At 40.1% G+C, this 19006-nt stretch overlaps 1 protein-coding gene across 2 annotated transcripts in view; it reads right to left on the bottom strand.

Annotated features, from left to right (window-relative positions):
- LOC103466321 (cGMP-inhibited 3',5'-cyclic phosphodiesterase 3A-like) overlaps positions 1–19006 on the bottom strand; it is a 96840-nt gene that overhangs the window by 14670 nt on the left and 63164 nt on the right. For both annotated transcript variants that reach the window (XM_008411821.3, XM_008411820.3), the window contains 8 exons: positions 17797–18057; positions 14563–14720; positions 4847–4920; positions 3933–4081; positions 2942–3079; positions 1790–1901; positions 1421–1534; positions 724–923 (listed from right to left, as the gene is read on the bottom strand). In XM_008411821.3, the coding sequence (XP_008410043.2) occupies positions 724–923; positions 1421–1534; positions 1790–1901; positions 2942–3079; positions 3933–4081; positions 4847–4920; positions 14563–14720; positions 17797–18057 (1206 nt within the window). The remainder of the gene's footprint in view (positions 1–723; positions 924–1420; positions 1535–1789; positions 1902–2941; positions 3080–3932; positions 4082–4846; positions 4921–14562; positions 14721–17796; positions 18058–19006) is intronic.

Raw genomic sequence — 19006 nt, forward strand, 5'->3', positions numbered from 1 at the left:
TTTTATGTCACATTTTTATTGCCCTGCTATCGAGAATGTTGACACAGCAGTTAGTTAAACATTGATTTAGTTTGTAGTTCTTGGAAAACCTGATGAGATTTTTACATCAGGATTTACAGAGAGGTGAGTGGAGTTTCGGATCGTTTAAGACACTGTTACTTGAAAGTTACAACGTTATAAATATGTATTATGTAACTAAATTGCCCCATGTTTTGGTGTTTGCAGTAAACTGTGGATTTAATTTAGTTTTAAAGGTGTGGTTCTAGGCTTAAATTAGTTGCACAAACTAAGGAAAGTAGAACAGCGGAGGGAGTGATGCAATCAGTTTTAGGCAGGAGAGGCGATGAGGCAATAAAAAATAAACAGTAAAATATGTTAAAGAGGTGAATTATTTGGGGACAGCCCAAACTCATGTCAACAGCAACTGAAAACTTCTTAGAAAGGAAAACATGCTGTTCCGAAAAACAAAATGAAACAACTGCAAGGACAGGCGGACGCTCCAGGAAATCTGCACACTTTTACGCTCGCAGCTTCTCTTGCCCTGTTTTTATAACGGTGTGAAGAGCTGGCTGTGTGAATCTGCTTTTCTCTACAGCTCACCGGCGACAATGTCTGTCTGACTTTTCCGATAACAAAGACATCAGAAAAGGCAGACAAACAAATCTCTTACGTCTCCCGATTCAAATGAAAGAGTGGTTCTGGCGGACTTTGGGAACAAAGTACCTGAGGGGCGCTGGTGGCCACGAGGAAAGCATTTGTTCTCCCAGGATGATCGTAGTCGTGCATCGCAGCAGCTACGTAAAGAGCCATCAGCTCCAGAGCGGGGATGAGGCCAGACAGACAGCCGTATCCGTCTTCTGACACAGTGTAGGTCTTTGAAACCAGGAAGCCCATGTGACTGTGTGTTATCCCAGAGTCAGAGTCTAACCACAGGGAAGAGACAAAAGCGAGAGGATTTCGGATCAGGATGGCAGAATTTACATTCAACATTCATACTTTAGGTTCATCGATATGTGCCAGTAATGCACGCCAGATACGCACACACACACGGATGTTTTAATTGACTTATGTGTGGATCAAAGGGATGGTCCTGGTTAGGCATACAAACAAGGTTTTGAAATATTGGTGAGAGGGAACTCTTAATTTGCCAGCAATTTCATGCTGTCCTAGACTTCAAATAGAGTTTCATGCAGAAAAACATGAGCCAAAAGCTTGACTAAAGCTGGATGTTCTCACACTGATGAGATGGCTTACAGGGAGGATCAAGGCACATGGAACAACCCTCCGAAAAACTTTTCATACCCAAAATTTCTTATCCAACATGAAACTTATAATTAAAAAAAAAAAAAAAAAAAAGCTCATCTCCTTTTTTTTTCTTCTTTTGCACTTTAAAGGTACGGATAAAATAAATGGCACGTACCTGAGTCACTGGCTGAGCTGTGGTCGTTAATGAGGCTGGGTAGACCGGGCACAGGCTGCGTGGTGAGGTACCAGACCGCATGAAGCACATCTGTGGCGTGGATCCTGTTGTGATCTGATCCAGAGGAGAAAGCACACTTTTTCCAAATTAAATCGCTTTTCCACCAGGGCGCACTGTTGAGCCGTTCAGGTTTCTCACAGCAACGTAAAGGCAAATTCTTGCATTGTACTGTACACCATTACAATGAACAAAAACTGGAAGAAGCGCATTTGCGTCAAGTGGCTGATTTGTTTCTTACAGCTGCAACAAAAGCTGACAGAAAAACGGTGCGAGTGAAACCGCGAGCGGCTGAGAGACATTTAAACTTACATGGTATGTCTCTGTAGCCACTCTCCAGAGCGTGGAAGTAGTTCATGAACTCTTTAACGGGGATTTTAAAGGTCTCAAACAGGCCAGTGTCCTCAAAGAGCCTGTAAGACACCTGCAACACAACATATCCTGTGAAAACCACCGTCAGATTACAATAAACTACAGTTTATTACAATACCCGCTAAAATCCCATCGCAGTTAACTGTGTCATCCGGCTGAATGGCTGTGAACCACTACATGACTCACTTCATTTATCTGTCTTATGTTACTTTGTCTCACTTTTGTAACCTTACATTTTTCCTTTTTTGGTCATAACCCTTTTATAAATTGTTAATCTGTACTTTATCTCTGTGAGTCAATGACAGTTTTTATCTCTGGTGAAAAATAAAGATGTTTTCTATTCTATTGTTTTCTACAAAGTATTCAGCTGAAACATCAGGAAGTAAAGAATTTTTTTTTTTTTCCATATTTCTGTTTGTGGTCATTATCTCGTGGTAGTTTTCGCTCCTAGGAACCTTTGGGACAAAAACAGTCAAATATAAAAATATAATTACACTCCCGCCTTTGTGGATTGCTAAGAGGAATACACGTTTACTGCAGCGCACCGGTCAGCCGGGCTCTAAAAAAACGTATAGCTTCCCCTAAAATGTTGTTCAGCAAAGTTTCCTTATGAAGAAGATTGTTGTTCTCTTCCTTACAAATCACCCAGAGACCATTGCATTATGCAGACTCCTTCAGAGTGATCCCAGACACACAGCTTTTAATGACAAACCCCAAGCCAAGTCTGAAGCACCTGGCAGACGGTTGTTCATTTGGAGAAAGAAGTTCTCTCCTCGTACATCATCGTGAGAGAACAACAACTGTGGATCTGGGGGATTTAGTGTTCATCTGATATCCTATAAACATGTTCTTATATATTAATGAGGCTGTGTTTTTCATTCGTCTTAAATGTTCTTCTTTTTGATTCAGAGTCAGAAACACTGGAGGAGTAAAACTGTGGTGGTGATTTAACAGTTGTTGCTTCTTGAAGAAGAAAATAAAGTCTCTAAGTGTGTTGGGTTTTTGTTCAATATCCTTAATAAGAAGTGAGGGTTGCAGTAGTTCATCTCAGATCTTACTTCATGTTTTTTTTGTTTTTTTTAATGTTCTCACCTGACTAAGGATCCGCCCACATTTTCCATTTGTCTTCTCCATTAGAGTGAAAATAGGAAAGTTCCAATTATTTAATTGACTCATTAAAGGCTCCAGGTCTTCCATTACCAATGGCTCTTGTGCCAGAATGGGCTTGTCCTGTACAAAAAAACACATAATGAGGATGCTTTAAAGAATACATTTCTCAATGGCACAAACCATATGCATGTACACTGGATATGGAAAAAGTATGCACATTTGTGTTGTGTTGTTAAATGTTGTAAAATTGAAATATTTACTGATTGTTTTTTTTTTGCCAACTTCAGTGTATAAATGAAAACAAACATCTAATAAAAGGAAACTACTTTTAAAAAAGAAAAAAAAATCAAAAACTCTCACTGTACAAAGCAACAATTCATATCATTTCATGTCTATCAATAATTGGAGAACATATATTACTATATTACTTTTATACAGCTGGACTTTTCTCTATCGTTTGTAGACTAAACATAATCTGACGTGGGGAAACCTTCTAGACTCTGACCGAATGGAAGAAACTGCAGGATTTTCTGGTTGCCCCTGTTTACTGGTTACATCAGTCTGCTGTAATTTCCATGTGTTTGGACTCAGGAGTCGTGTTGACAGATAGAACCCCCTTTCTTCTCAAAAGAACTTACAGATCCGGCAGAAATACCCACAAGCCAAACGGAAGACAATTTCATGGCCTAATGAAACCAAACGGTAACATGTGGCCACAGCGCATCACCAAAACTTCACCACATCCATCGTAAAAGATGGCGGCGGATGGCTGTGCCGTTCTTTAGAAGGAAGAAGACGTTTGTAAAAGTTTGTAAGAGGACTTAAGGAGCTCTTAAAATCAACATCACTTTTTTTAGCTGCCATTTTTACAGGGGTGTGCAGACTTTTTTTTTTTTCCACTGCTTTTCCGCATCGTACGGCGTCCTACTCCGACATTAAAGAGATGTTTTTGAACGCGTGAGCCTCGACTCACCTCAGGAGGTATTAGTGCATGGAGGATGACATTCTGGGAGGGTTTTTTGCCCTTTTCCGTGTCCTCCTCCGTTTGTGCTACATCACTGCTGTCACTGTGGTTGGCTTCGTGGGTGCTGTCGTAGTCTGATGACACAACTACAGGGTCCTCTGTCAATACAGAAAAACAAAGAGATGTCGGACTGCTGCAGAATCCGTGACTCGCTGTAATCAGCTCACCTTCCTCACAGAGATCTCTGTTTGTCAGCTGGCTTTACGTAATCAGCCGAACTGGCCTGAATCGGTGTGTATCTAATCTGAACTAGATAATTCAACTTTATTTGAATAAGTCTGATTTAAACTGAGCTTGATCCTATTGGATCTGCTTGTCTTGTGCTTTGAGATGACATTTGTTGTGAATTACAGCTATTAAAGTAAATAAAGCTAAATGAACTGCATTCATATCCACACTGGACTAGACTATTGTTTAGTAAAGTGTTCACTTAATTTAACTGAAAGATAAAAAATATATTAGTATTTCTCTAATACATTTTAATGGGGATTTACTCCTAATATGCACTCAGACAGATCTAAGTCATTTTCTATTGACTACTATTCCTGGTAGTGTTTATACTGAGCATCTTGTGCAGTTTTTTTTTTACTATATACCAATAAAGCAGTTAGTCCCTTTACTTAAAATCTCTTAGATTTGAAGAAATCAAATGGTTCGAAGTACCTTTCTCGTTATCAAAAATTAAAAGTTAAAGAAAATAATTCATACAGAAACATGAATCTTTGTCAGAAATCAAGGTGCACTTTCTCATAAAGCAAAAACGACAAAAGGAATTTGCTTGGGTTTTTCCATGATTGTTGTAAAAATGCCTGCATCTCCTTTATCTAACACAGGGAAGATGCATCGCTCCATTTTGCCCTTACCTGTTCGAGGTGTCCTGTCTCCCTTATCTATAGAGCCCTCTCCATGGGTCAGTCTGATGTACGGCCTCCCACAGCTGCAGAAAACAGGTTACACACATACAAACAAATCTTTATTTACTCTACTCCTAGTGCAACAGAGGTTGAGCTACTATCTGTGAACTTCTTTAGTGAATATGGCCCAAGTGGAAAGAAAATGATGGTTGTTTTCCAAAGTTTTTTTTTAACAATAAAAAGTCTGGAAATGTGTCATGTATTTGAATTTAGCCTCACTGAGTCACTACTTCTTTGGTAACATTTGGGTCTGATCTTTTGGGTTTGTCCCAAGCAGCTTTGCACATCTGAAGACTGCAGTTTTTGGCTGTTCTTGTTAGCGCATTAGTTCAAGCTCTCCTAGAACAATTAAGTTTTGCAACAGTGTTTGAATTGGACTTAGGCGTGTAATTTGACATGGCTGTTTTCACATGAGAATTCCCTTGTACACAAACATTTCTATTCAGCTCAGGCTGTATTTTTTTGAGGTCGTCATCCTGCTGAATAGTGAACACCAGTCAACATCTAAAGTTTTTTTTTGCAGCAGCAGCAGGAATTGTTTTCTCTCCTTGTCTCCGCTGAAGTACTGGAACCCCACAGCATATTGTTGCCGCCATATTCCCCACAGATTTATCCCTGATCTTCTTGGTGTGCTACTTAGTGTTCATAATGTTTTTAGTTTGCTAGTTCCCCAAAATTTTTCATTACATGCACACAACAGTTACATTTACCAAACTGGATTTAATTTTGCATTATCAACCCAAAGGGGACTAAATACATGCTAAATGTTAATGATAACATTTCTTGAAAACCATATCATTTTCTTTCTACTTTACAATAATTTTATGCTGTTTTATCGCACAAAATCCCAACAAAATTGAAATTGGTAGTTTAAGAGGATGGCTGTTGCAAAGAAAACTATGAATACTTTCGCAATGCACTGTGACTGAGAATATAGAGGAGAAATTTGACAACACTGAATAAAATAAAACTTGATTTAATGAATACCATAATAAGAGGTTTTGATGTAAATGTTTAAATATCAAATTAACAACAAAACAAAATGGATCAGTGGTAGTAGAGCATGTTACATCTGGCTGACTGTGGTTGAGCCAAAAGAGAAAAAACGACACCACTCAGCAGTCAGGCTTTGATAACTAACTGCTGTCAAGTAAACTAATTGGGATTCCAGCACCGCTGTCCAACTCAACATTTACAGATGTTCCAAGAAAACGGCAATTAATTAGCGTAATTAATGCGGGCATTAACACGAAAACGACGAGAATAAATAACCAAACAAATCTGAAGCCTTCGCCGGTGCTGGCTTTGTTATGAACGCTCATTAGCAGACGTGCCCGCTCTATTTGTGATTTATGGCAGAGCGACTTCAGCCACATGAGCAACCTACTGCGAAGCCACAAACTTGCAGACAGATGAAAACCGTCACAAGCGCCGAGTTGAAACATAAATCGAGCGTCACGCGTTTTGAAAGAGGGATGTTGACACCGCAGGGAGCCTCGACGGTTTTCCATGTGTCTCTGCTGAGGCTACCGTCAGGCCGTAGGTGGTTTCAATTAAAATACCTCGCCCTAAATGTTGTAAAGCCTTCCTCCTGAGCTGAGGAAATGCCTGCCGTCAGAGTGTTGTGTCACAGGGAGCACAAAGGCCTGCAGTGTGTCTATCTCCTTCTGATAAAGTGTTTCTGGAACGCTTTCGGGCCAAACCCACCCACTATAATGGACCCGGGGCTCCAACAAGGAGCGTACTGTCGTGTTTGCGCGGTCAAGCCGGACCGCTGCGTCTAATACATCACAGGTGTGGAATATAAAATAGTTAGATAGTTTGGCGGGTGAACAGTTAGAACGTTATTGTCAGGGGAGCAAGAGTCTGCGTCGGCCGCACAGCGTTTGGCCTAAAAGGTTTAGCTTTAATGAAAGCTGAAGAACTGGCAGACACTTTTTGGCGTTCTGCTAATGCAGCAGAACAACCTTGAGTTCTGACACCGAGCCTCCAGCACAAAATGTAAATAAGGAGGCTGGGCTGTTCTCACTCGCACAGTCCGTCAGTCAAGTGTCAAGTCACTCTGCTTTTATCGCTGAAAAACCGGAGCGGTTGCAGGGGTTAGAGCTGCAGTTACAGTAATTTAACTGTCTCAGTGGGACGTCTGCAAACACTGTTAAAACATAATACGCATTCCAGTATGCATAAGCCGAAAGCCCGTCTGCTAGAAATAACATTTATCTGCTGCGTAAGAATGTGTTTACGGGGAGAATGTAAATGGATGAAGGAATGTGTTGCTTCCCGATTTACAGCGCAGACGCTCGACATTCACCTGTAAATCTGCACAGCCTTTCCCTCCCCCACTGTCTAACTTTAAATCAAACAAACTTTCCCTTTTATACGTCAAGTACGATCACCAAAATAAATTCTAACAGTTAAATGCCAGAATAAGGTAACTGGTTTGATTAGTCTTGGTCCATTTGAAAGACCATTTTGTGCTCAAGCTTTGACTTGGTGGTTGATGTCTTAAGATGTCGCTACAGTATTTTAACATGCTGCCAACTTTTTTTATGAAGTGTCTCTCCAGCAACATGATGTCACCACCTTTGTACAGAACATCTTGGATGATGTCATTCAACCTACTGGAGTCCTGCTGTTTCCTCCACATGTAACAATAGTCACCATAGCCAAACACCTACATTTTAGCTTCACCATACAAAAAGGACTCATCTCCAAAAATTACATTTGCATTTCTAAATTGGAATCGTATTTTTCTCTTTTAAATGAAATGGCTTTTTGTGGCCTTTCAACCCATGTTGATTCATTTTACTGTAAAATGTTACTTTCTTACGAGCTTTCGACAGAATTTTCACAGGGGCTTTTGGTTTTGTACAGAGGGTGATTTGCATGTTTTGTACTGCAACAGGTTGATCTCTAGCACAAAGACCGTCATGATCCGGAACAACAGACGAGCGTCAAACTTTAAGGCATTCGGAAATGGCACCAGATTTCTGGTGGTCAAATATTCTCCTGATATCATGACTGACTTCTTTTTGCTTTATTTGATAAGAGGAAGCAAAGGGCTTGTGTTGTTCCCTAAAAAGCAGGTGTGCTTCCGGTGGTGAATTAGATGCTTTGCATCATCTTTTTTGCCAACTTAAAGGCTTATTTATATTAGTAAATGTAAAAGATAATTATAAACTATATAAAAACACAAGTCTCTCTCTCATTATCTCATCTCATCTCATCTTTTAGCAAATATAAATAATAATGTCAGTCCTAATTGACCTAAAACAAAAGAACAAAAAACTTTAGTTTCATCTGCAATGAACTTTGTCCAAGTCAGACCGTAACCCCCCACCCCAAAAAAAAAAAACATTTATTTTTTGCCGTGGTTTCAACCCATTCATTTTATTTTCAAGAAAACTATGTGTTAATTAGCTTCTTGCTCTAATTGGGATTTCTTTAGACATAAAAGTTTTTGGCTGCAGACTCCAACTGTAAACTCCAGCTGGCCTCTGTTTGCTCCCTCTCCTGCTGCATTTTACTCCCAGATTTCAGGCTGCCTTCCTCGCAGCAGGTTGACAGATTATCTTTGGTTCAGAGCCCAATCGGACATTGTCCAAGCCACGATAAACACAGCAGCCATTATTTCTGCTTCCAGTAATCTACCTACTCTTGAGCTAGATGACGTGAAGGAGATAGCAGCGCCGTGGCTCAGACCGAGGCAAATGGAAGGTATCGCTCGCTCCCTTTTTAACAAGCACTGTCCGATAACAAGCCGATGTTGCAGCTTTTGAAGTCGGTGTTGTTCCTGCACGTCACTAAAGGCTGACAGGATGGAAAAAAGTGTGCAGGAAAGGAGACGCTTAATGTCCTAATTAAGATCGTGCAGATTTGATGAGGAGTAGAGAACGGGGGGAATTGAAACCATGTGTTCATTTTATTTTTTTTTCCCTCCAAACCTCCCCTTCATGTGTTCTCCTCGTCCATGTTTTCCAGTTTTTTCTCTAAGGACACACGAGGACAGATTATTCCTTTGCTCCGATTGATCTCTAAAGAGATTTATATAGAACAAATTTCTTGGCCAGACAAATTGAAAAAAGAAAAGACAAAAAAGGCTGTACATAAGTAAGAAAAGAAATTATACCGACTCTTTCCATTGTCGTGTAAAAGCTCAACTCAACAATTTGTGCTTTTTATTTTTTTTCATGTTGTCGATTAATCAGTCGTCAGGAACAGGCTGTTTTCAGAAGACACTGGACATGTTTAACAGCAGTTTATTTTAATACCGAACCATCTTTTTATTTTTTTACACTTTCGAACATCCAGACGGCTGAAAATCAGCTAAAGAGCAGCTGACAAGAGATTTCAGTAAACCAAACCAAGAGTCACTCGGTACACTTGAAATGCTCCATAACCTGCGCCAGAAGTAGCAGCTGCGACAGTTCATCCAGGCACGCGTGTGTGTGCGTGTGTGTGTGTGTGTGTGTTAATTGCGGGGTTGTGGTGACTGGGGGAAAAGCCCAGGTGTTTGTTTACACTCTCACCACCAATAAGTGGGTATAGCTGAGGCCCTCTGCTGGGCTGAGTGACTGTTTGAGTCCAGGGGACCCAGCTTTGTGTACAGAGTCGGCTCGGTGTGCCTGCATTTACAGATGTTGCTCGAGTATCACGCTGTTGGTGCGCAAACAGAGCCAAACAAGTCACCGACAGAAGCAGCCCACACAGTTTTTTTTTTCTTTTTCAGGGCTGAAGACTCTTGAGAAAAAGGAGGGAGTGTAGAAAACAACCCAGTAAACAAAATGACGTCAGATGAAACCCGGTGGACCCATCCTGAGGACTCACTTATTGGAGCAACGGAGGCTCTGTCAACTCTTAATCTGGGCTGTGATCTTGCTTTGTTTAAGTAATTCTTTTACCAGCAGTAAATGTAAAGAATTATGACCAACTCAGGCTTTATAGTTGCTGGAAAAATGTATTAAATCATAACCCTAAAAAAAAAAAATCATATGTATAATCTATGCCTGATTTTTTTATATATATATATATATTTTTTCTTTACATCTCATTTCCAAACTCCAGGCAGCAATCTGATGATTAATCAGTAATTGCCTCTTTAAGATGGATTTTTAAGGTTCTGGGGGCTTGGCGCGCAAGTTATATTTCCATTCTACCATTTCCAAATGCCGGATGCAAATTACTCACTGAGGGGCTGAATAACAATTGCAAATATATGATAGAGAAAACTCTGAAACACAAAAACAGGCACCACAAAAGTGAGAAAGCAGCAGCTTAGATAAACTGTTCCTGAATGGAGACTATCTGTAAATTGCATATTCCAATGTGATATAATGTCTTAGAAAAATTGAGACAAAGCAGGATAGTTTCTTGAGTAGCAGCATGTTTTCAGTAATTTCATTCAACCACATTTTTTTTTAAAGCAAAAAGCTTTTTTCCACCAAATGAAACACAAACAGAAAACCCAGTTGCCAAACAGCTCTGATCCCACCTGCGTGTATCACCACATGTACGTTTTTTTTTCTTTTTTGTTTGTTTGTTTTGTTGTTTTTGCTGAACCTGCAGCAGTGTGCCATTAAAATCAAAATCAAGTAGAACTTTTCTAGAAGATCCTTAAATACGATCACACGCCTTTAGATGGGCGCCATTTGAGTTCACATAATGAAAACCCCATGATTGGTGGATAAAACTGACAACTAAAAGTTTAGTCTAGCATGAGTCACCAGAGCTTTGTCTTGGAGGTCATTCTGTCTATTTTATAAAACAACATGGTTTACAGCTAATTACAGAAAAAAACAGCCATGCATTTTATTTGAACAATTCATTGTTAGGACAAGGTCTGTAATCATTTACTAACTTGACGAAAGAACTATTTCCAAAGAAAGACGACTTCAGAACACACAGCTACAGACTGGTCGGCTTCGCTGTGCAGCACGGATGAATTATTTTAAGATATTTATTATGTTTCGCCGTACCTAATGTATCCTCTGCATTTATTACAGTAAAATGCTGCCCTATTTTACTTTTCCTTTCTTTATACTGCCAGATCAGCATGCCCCTAGGATGGTATTTCCTTGTAATTTCCAAATCTAAAGAAAAAAAAAGAAAGCCTGGTTGAAGTAGTCCTTTCTTTTTTAACAATTATCCACCCAACATTTGTTTCTAAACTAGGCCATGCAGTATTAGAGTCACGCCTCATTTTACATGTGCAGTTCCAGGGTTTAACAATAGCTAAGTTTCAGGCAGTTTCTGCCAAAGCTAAATTAGTTTATATCTAAAAGTTTGGTGATTGAAGCAGTAAGAGCTCAGGCGAGCCGATTCATATCTCCTCACAAGACTCCCACTAAATAATGAATGGGTTTTTTTTGTTTTGTTTTTTTTCTTTGGGGGGGGGGGATGTTAAACAGTAACTTCTAAATACAGAAAGTGAGAACTCGTGTGACTTCACACACGCACGCAGACTCTTGCAGACATTGCAATATATAGGTTATCATCAGCTGGAGCTGTGTTGTTTGGATCCCAGCAGGCTTTTCTCCGTCTCTTTGAGGCCAACATCAGACGTGTTTTACTGGAATCCTTCTGCAGATTAATAATTGAGTTGCAGATCCAGATTATCTATTCAACAAAAGTTCTCATGTAGCGTTTTGAAAATCAGTCTCTCTCAGAAGGATGACGCAAAAAAAAAAAACTGTCCTACTTGTTTGACACAACAGAAATCAACACAAAAACGCTGTTTTACAGCAGAGGCGACTGTATCTGTAGACTGGTGCAGATCTTGGAAGATTTTAGGGGACCAAACCTTTACAGGGGAGAAACTACACAAGGTGCTGTTGATGAAAGACTATATATATATATATATATATATATATATATATATATATATATATATATATATATATATATATATATATATATATAAAGTTGAATCTTTATGACTGTTATCATGAAGCGTCATTTGGTAAATAATGACACTTTTAATGAAAAGACTCGTTAAAACTTGTATTAAAAGTCCATTAAAATTGCCAACTATGCATTAAAAGTGTCATTATTTACATGACAACAGTTGTAAACATTTATGAAAACTTATTCATGTCATGTCAGTCTTATGCACACCCTGTCAAATAAAGTGTCGTCGGCTTTTCATCTTCACTGTACAATAATAAACTGTATTCTACCATTTAGAAACATGCAGTGCTAAAATCTTTCACTATCTTTCATTATGAAACTCCCTTTTGTGCCACCTGGCATTGCAGTATCTCATGTTCAAACACAAAGTTTATAGGTACTTTACTCTTGTGAAGTACCTATAAAGCTTGCAATGTGTCTTTTTTATAGCAAACTGTGCTTTAATTGTTCCATAGTATTCACTACTTCTAGATTAAATGTAACCCTACATCTATTTAGCAAAGAATCAATGTAATTTAAAGCAAAACATGGATAGAAAGTCACTGCACATCACTAGTCCAGACTTGTTTCGTGTGGTCAAAAATGTTTATGAGGCCTCACATAACCCCAGGTTGTCCTCTGATGTACAACTATCTAAAATTACACCAAAATGACTAAAACTCCCAGGCAAACACAGGCCTGGTCCATTATACCGCTCCCATCCTGAACCTTCGTACTTCTGCGTAACCCTGGTCCCATGCTGTCTTCAGCATTAATGCGCTCACAGTTGATGTGCATCTTAGTTATTCAGGTTAATGCGTTTGCCTGTGGGGCATATTTCCATTCCGGCTTTTGCTGCGCACACATCTTCTTCCAGACTGCTGTGCCATCAGTGTTCACTCACACTGGTTTGGTTTGATATAAATGTGGCCACACTGTTGGATAAATCTAATAATCTTATAAACGTAAATCAAAACTACGGTAGCTATTGTCAGGCAGACACAGTAGAACCTACTGTAACATTTTTATGGATTAGTACGTTTATTGATTTCTTTGACTTGTTCTTTTGTTGTAAAAAAAACAAAACAAAAAAAAAAACGTAATGCATTACAGATTGAATATCCACTTTTTCAATCCAAAGCAGCATCTGGGATTGGTAAACAAGTTGACATTGAACAAGATGAGCTGAAAGGAAATGGAGTTGGAAGATCAGGCCTAGCAGTAACTCGACTCTTCTGGAATACCGGTGGGACGTTTTGCAGTCCAACTTAAAACTGATCCTAGGTGAAAAAGTAAATCCCCCCTCCCCCCTTGTAAAATAATGAATTATCCGATTAACTTTCTTAGCTCAGTTTCACGAGTCACACCCAGGTCTGATTACTACCTGACCTGTACAACAGAAATCACTTAAAAAGGTAAAAAAAAAAAAAAAAAAAAATATATATATATATATATATATATATATATATATATATATATATATATATATATATATATATTGCTCAAAAAAATAAAGGGAACACTTAAACAACACAATATAACTCCAAGTAAATCAAACTTCTGTGAAATCAAACTGTCCACTTAGGAAGCAACACTGATTGACCCGACGAGGGTCCCCGTTGTCAATCAGCGTTGCTTCCTAAGTGGACAGTTTGACTTCACAGAAGTTTGATTTACTTGGAGTTATATTGTGTTGTTTAAGTGTTCCCTTTATTTTTTTGAGCAGTGTATGTATATATATATATATATATATATATATATATATATATATATATATATATATATATATATAAAAATCTGGCTCCAATCCAAACAACGTGGAACAGTGGTGAACCTTTGTGGGATTTGCCAGTCTATCAGCAACTCACCTATAAGGTCAAAGAAAAACCCAAAACAAAATCTAAAGCACTACAGGCCTCACTTGCCGTTCTGCGTTAAGGTCAATCAACATGATTCAACAATAAGAAAGAAATTGGGTAAACATTACATTCACGGAGAGGTCAAAGAAGAAAAGCTCCACTGACCAAAAGCAACACAAAAACTCATCTCGCATTTACCACATTGACCTTTGACCTTTGAGGAAGACATTCTCCGGACTGGTGTAAAACAGACACACCATTTTTAAAAAACGAACATCATGCTGACAGTCAAACAAGGCGGTGGTAATGTGATGGTCTGGGGCTGTTCACTACGTCAGGACCCGGAAATTTGCACTAATTGATTGAGCCCTGAATTCTGCTTTCTATCAGAAAATACCGAGGGGAAAATCTCCAGTCATTAGTTTGTAATATTAAGCTCTATTATCCAGTATCATAATGATCATAAGCAAACCTGCAAGTCCACCTCTGAATGGCTCAAATTAAGGTTTTGGAGTGTCCTAGTCCAAGTCCGGACATCAGTCTGATTGAGGTACTGTGCTACGACCTTGCAAAGGGCCATTCATGCATCAGGACTTCTTTGTAAATACTTTCTCTTGGACCAGGTTGGTTCAGATTGCTTTTTCACTCGTTTGAAATCAATATTTGATTTAACTTTTGTTTGATTTAGAAATAGGCTAAAAAAATAAAACATAAATCTGATGAAACCAAAACAGAAGAATCCCCAATAAAACCAGAATACATCACCAAAGCTCAGTCAATCGCTTGCTAAGATTCTGTATCTGTGGCGCTTGCAGTCCATACAACAGCATTATATGTTTAAATGGCATCGGAATCATAACACTACAACGGGGGCATTAGATCCTCAAGACAGTATCCGGTAATCGGTTTTGTTTTGGGTACCTGCATGTGAGTGTTTCATGGTACGGTTTGATGCTGGAGCTGCGATCCCTTCGAACAGGCCCAGGCTCGATGGTGGGCAGTCCTGTGGCTGAGGTGGTGGTCGTCCATGTGGAAGAAATCCTCCTCAGAAGGCCAGGGTGGAGACTCCGCCTGAGACGCTGTACACACACGCACACACACACACAGGGTAACTTTTACAGACCCAATCAACAATTAAAATAGAAAGGCCGCTACTGAACTCTGTGAATGAAAGTTGGACCAGGCAGTGATTAAAAGAGCAGGATGAACATGACTGGAATAGCTCCTAGGAAAAGTATGAGAAGTTAATGTCTAATACATCAACCAAATGGGACTAGATCATGACGCATAGATGAAATAAATGAAGCTGTAGATAAGCTTGAAAAAAAAAATCACCATTAGAATGATGCTGAAAAATGATTCCAAAGCTAAATATCCACGACATTCAAAGAACGTAGAAACTGTGGTCAAAGAGGAGCAGGGGGGTATTTACAGACAGCTGAGGCAGGAAAGCTCCTGGAGGTTCATTATTAGCCAAATCACCAGTATTGCATTACACATAGATTAATTTCGTCATATGGATTGTGCTAGTGTGCTCCTCACTCTCTGTCTCTTTTTTTTTGTTTTTTCATCGCAGTCTTCATCTGCCTAGTTCTTCCCTCAGATTCCCAGAGGTGTGTGTGTGTGTGTGTGTGTGTGTGTGTGTGTGTGTGCGTGTGTGTGTAGGTGTGTGTGTGTGTGTGTGCCCTTGTGAAGCCTCCATCTGTTTTGGTGCCGCGCTGCAGCAGTTTGGCGCAACAGCACTGAACATGGCTGACTCTATGCTTCGTCTTCTGCAGGGTGACCTAGTAAAGATCACCCCAGGATCCTGAATGGGTCCATTCACATTCGACCAGAGAGCCGAGCCGCTCCAGTCGTTCCAGACCGCCTTCGCAGAACGTGGTCGTACCCCTGGAACTTTTACGCACTTTGTCGCCACAAACTTTAATGTATTTTCATTAGGATTTTATGTCTATAGTTGTAAAGTGGTAGAAAAATAGTGCATGGCATTAATTTGGTTTGAGCAAACTCAAAATGGAAAAGTGTGGCCTAGATTTTATTTGAGCCCGTTACTTTAATACCCCTAAGGAACACGCCAGACAGGTCAGGGATGAAGTCGACGGGAGGTTTAAAGCGGCTTTCAACTATAAAAACAACATCCCAACACTGAGCATCTCACAGAACGTTGCTAAAATGATGCATCATTTGAAAATAATAAAAGAATAGCACGTCACTAACGCAAACGTCCCAAGATACAGCTGTCCACCAGGAGAGCAAAACCAGAGCAGCACCGAGGAAACCCGGCGTAGCTCTGGAGGAGCTTTAGTTTCAGCGGGTTTTCTCTGCTGACAGGGAAACTTTTAGTGCTCAAAGCTAAAGGTCAGATTGGTGAAGGGCACTGAGAAGAAACCTGTGACTGAAAGAAAGCAATACGAAGTCCTGTTTATGGCTTGTCACATCGGTAACAGACCATGCATGCACGATATGATGCTCAGGTCGGATGGGACCAGAATTTGACTTTTTGGCCTTCATGTAAAATGTCGAAACGCTCCACATCTCCCTAAACACAACATCTCCACAGTGAAAAATGGCGGTGGGAGGATTTATGCTTTTAGAACAGCCCAGTCAGAGACGAGACGTGAAAACTGCTGATCTCACATGATCATTTTGCAATCTGAACTTCAGCTAGAAGAATGGCTACAAATTTCAGTGTACATGTGTGCAAAGATGGCAGAGACTTGATTTATCTCCAAAAACTGTAAATGGGTTCTCTAAAGAACCCATTTACAGAACAAAGACTACATATCGTCCTCCTCTTTCTTTACAATCTGCTTTACTTTGTCCCTATAAAATGCATGCAAAGTTTTGTTTGCAATATAAAAAGTTGGAGAAACTTCATTTTTATCTGCTTATTTGAACGAGAGACCAGCCTAAATATACGTAATCAACATTTTTTAAAAGGCATGATGGGCTGATGTTCCTGATGACTCTGTAGTTTATGTTGAATGCTCCAAGATATAATCCAAAAACACACACATGCCGAACACTGATGCACACAAAAATGGCCATCAGCCAAAAGTGCAGCAAAACAAGTCAGTGAAATCTGATGTTTGCTGTATAAACACTCATCTCTGCAACTGTTCAAGTAAAAAGTAGCAGATTTTAAAATCTCTTGCATATATTCTTATTTACAGTGTATTTCAGGGTAGTATTTAGTTTTTAAATACTCCACATGCTTTTACTCTTTAGTTTTTGTGTAGCAGAAAAAAAGAGAAAATTAATTTGGAAGTAAGTAAGTGTGAAAGCCATTATTACCTTGTGCCACAAATGGACGTCAAACCAGTTAAAACAAAACCAGCATTTTTTCCAAATTCTGTTCCTTCTTCACGTCATTTTATTTTTATTTTTTCCCCTAGCTGTTAATGCTGGACATTTTATGAGAGGGAAAGTCGAAATGACTGCAAGGTTTTCGTGTCATTCCAGGTACGGTTCAACTCTGACGCTTTTACACACGATCCAGAGGACGCAAAACGACATCTGCCAAAACCGGACGTGCTCGACGCGAAGCCCGCAGGCCGGCCTCGAAGACCGGGGGTATCTTTCGCCAGATAAGGAGCCAGATGCATAATAGCAGTGGGAGTCAAGTTCTGTTGACACATACCCATCCCTCTTCAGAAGCTTCTGAGAAATGCATCCAGCTGCGCGTTGCCTCCCTTACACAACTCCCTCTCACATGCGCTCATTCAGACACACTGTCTGGCTCGGCACATCTGTCATGTTGACACAGCTGCGGCTATGAAAGGGAGAACGCTGCTCCCAGCAATAGACGCGCTCTACTTTTTTTTTTCCGCCTAACTGTTTAAGAAATACGTTCTTTCATTTGATGTCGGAGGGAAAAACCACTTTCCAGTTGAGAGTTGGGACTAAGAGATTAACACGTGTGAGGAGTGCAGCACGGGATGTTTGACCTAAACGAGGTGGACCGCATCGCCATCTACGGATTAGTTCGAGTGTTTCCAAATGAAACCTCTTTGAGTGCTCTTGATTAACAGTCTTGACCTTTCAATGGTTTGATAAATTATTTCAGCGTGGCTTCAGGGGGTAGAAAGGGGGGGACTGCTGTTCTTCTCAGTAAAGTCTAACATGAGGATGATTAATCTTCACAGATTCTCCCACCTTGTGTATCGACGTCTTCTCCCCTTTCTCGGGTCCCTCTTCCGAGTCAGAGCAGGTGTAGGCATCGCAAGGGTTGAGCAGGGGGGCGGGGCGCGGCCGGTGGAGCGACTGGAAGGTGAGCTGGGTGGTCAGGAGGCTGCTGACGGCCCGCAGCGACGTGCAGGTGTGGGACGGCAGAGAGGGGTCGGCCAGCAGGTCTGTGATCAGTCCGTGGGCCTCTCCCATCACCGCTATGTCCACCATCACAGTCGTGCCAGAGGACTACACGTCGACAGGGAGACAGAAGTGAGAAATAAACATCAGGATGCAGCAGGTAGCTGAAGCAGGTGTAGGTCGCACGCAGCTACGGCGAGGAAGGCAACCTGAAGAAGAGGTGCATAAACTGTGTCACCAGCAGCTCCCCAAATGTGGTTAACTGTGACATGGACGAACCTTTGATGTTATTCCTACAGAAGTGAAGCTAAGGTGCATGACTTTGTCATCGATAGAGATCAGAGAGCAGAGTGGTAGTCCTCACACACCGAGGTCAATGCTATTTTACCAAACCAGGACAGTTAAAACCATAAAAGTAGAACAACCTCATGTAGATAATCATTTAAAAATGAAACAGCCTGTGTGCATTTCTCACATAGTTTATGTTGTTATCGGCGTCATAACACTAAAAAATCTAAAAATAAACAACAAAACTGAGACAATAAAGCAATGTAGTTTTTGTGAGGAATGGATTAGAAAACCTCTAAATTTTCCACACTTAAATGTTTACAAGTCGAAGACATAAAAACAAAATACTAACAAAATGTCAAGGTCTGGTCGTCCAAGCGATTTCACCTTGAAATCAGCAGACAGCAACACACTAAAATAAGTTTCCAAAGAGATTAAAACTTTCTTCACAGGACCTAAAGGAGGCTGGTATTCAGTAAAAACACACGCCAATAATCCCAGAAAGAGGCTCTAAACGTTTTATTGGAAGCGTGCAAACAGAAACTTTCTTCTTTACAAAAAACCTAATGACCAGACCAAAGTTCAACAGGGAGACCACTGAGATTAGCTTGATTTTACGACAGAGTCATAAATGGTTTACACAGAGGATCTGTAAACAATGATCACTTAATAGTACAAGGGAACATTAAAAAAATCACCAAAAATAGTAATTTGTTATCCAGACATATGCTGATGTCGACTGGTATGAAAATGAAACTGTGATAGGATA

Source organism: Poecilia reticulata, chromosome 6 (assembly GCF_904066995.2).
Source record: "Poecilia reticulata chromosome 6, P_reticulata-male-v2, whole genome shotgun sequence".
NCBI classification, from domain to species: Eukaryota; Metazoa; Chordata; class Actinopteri; order Cyprinodontiformes; family Poeciliidae; genus Poecilia; species Poecilia reticulata.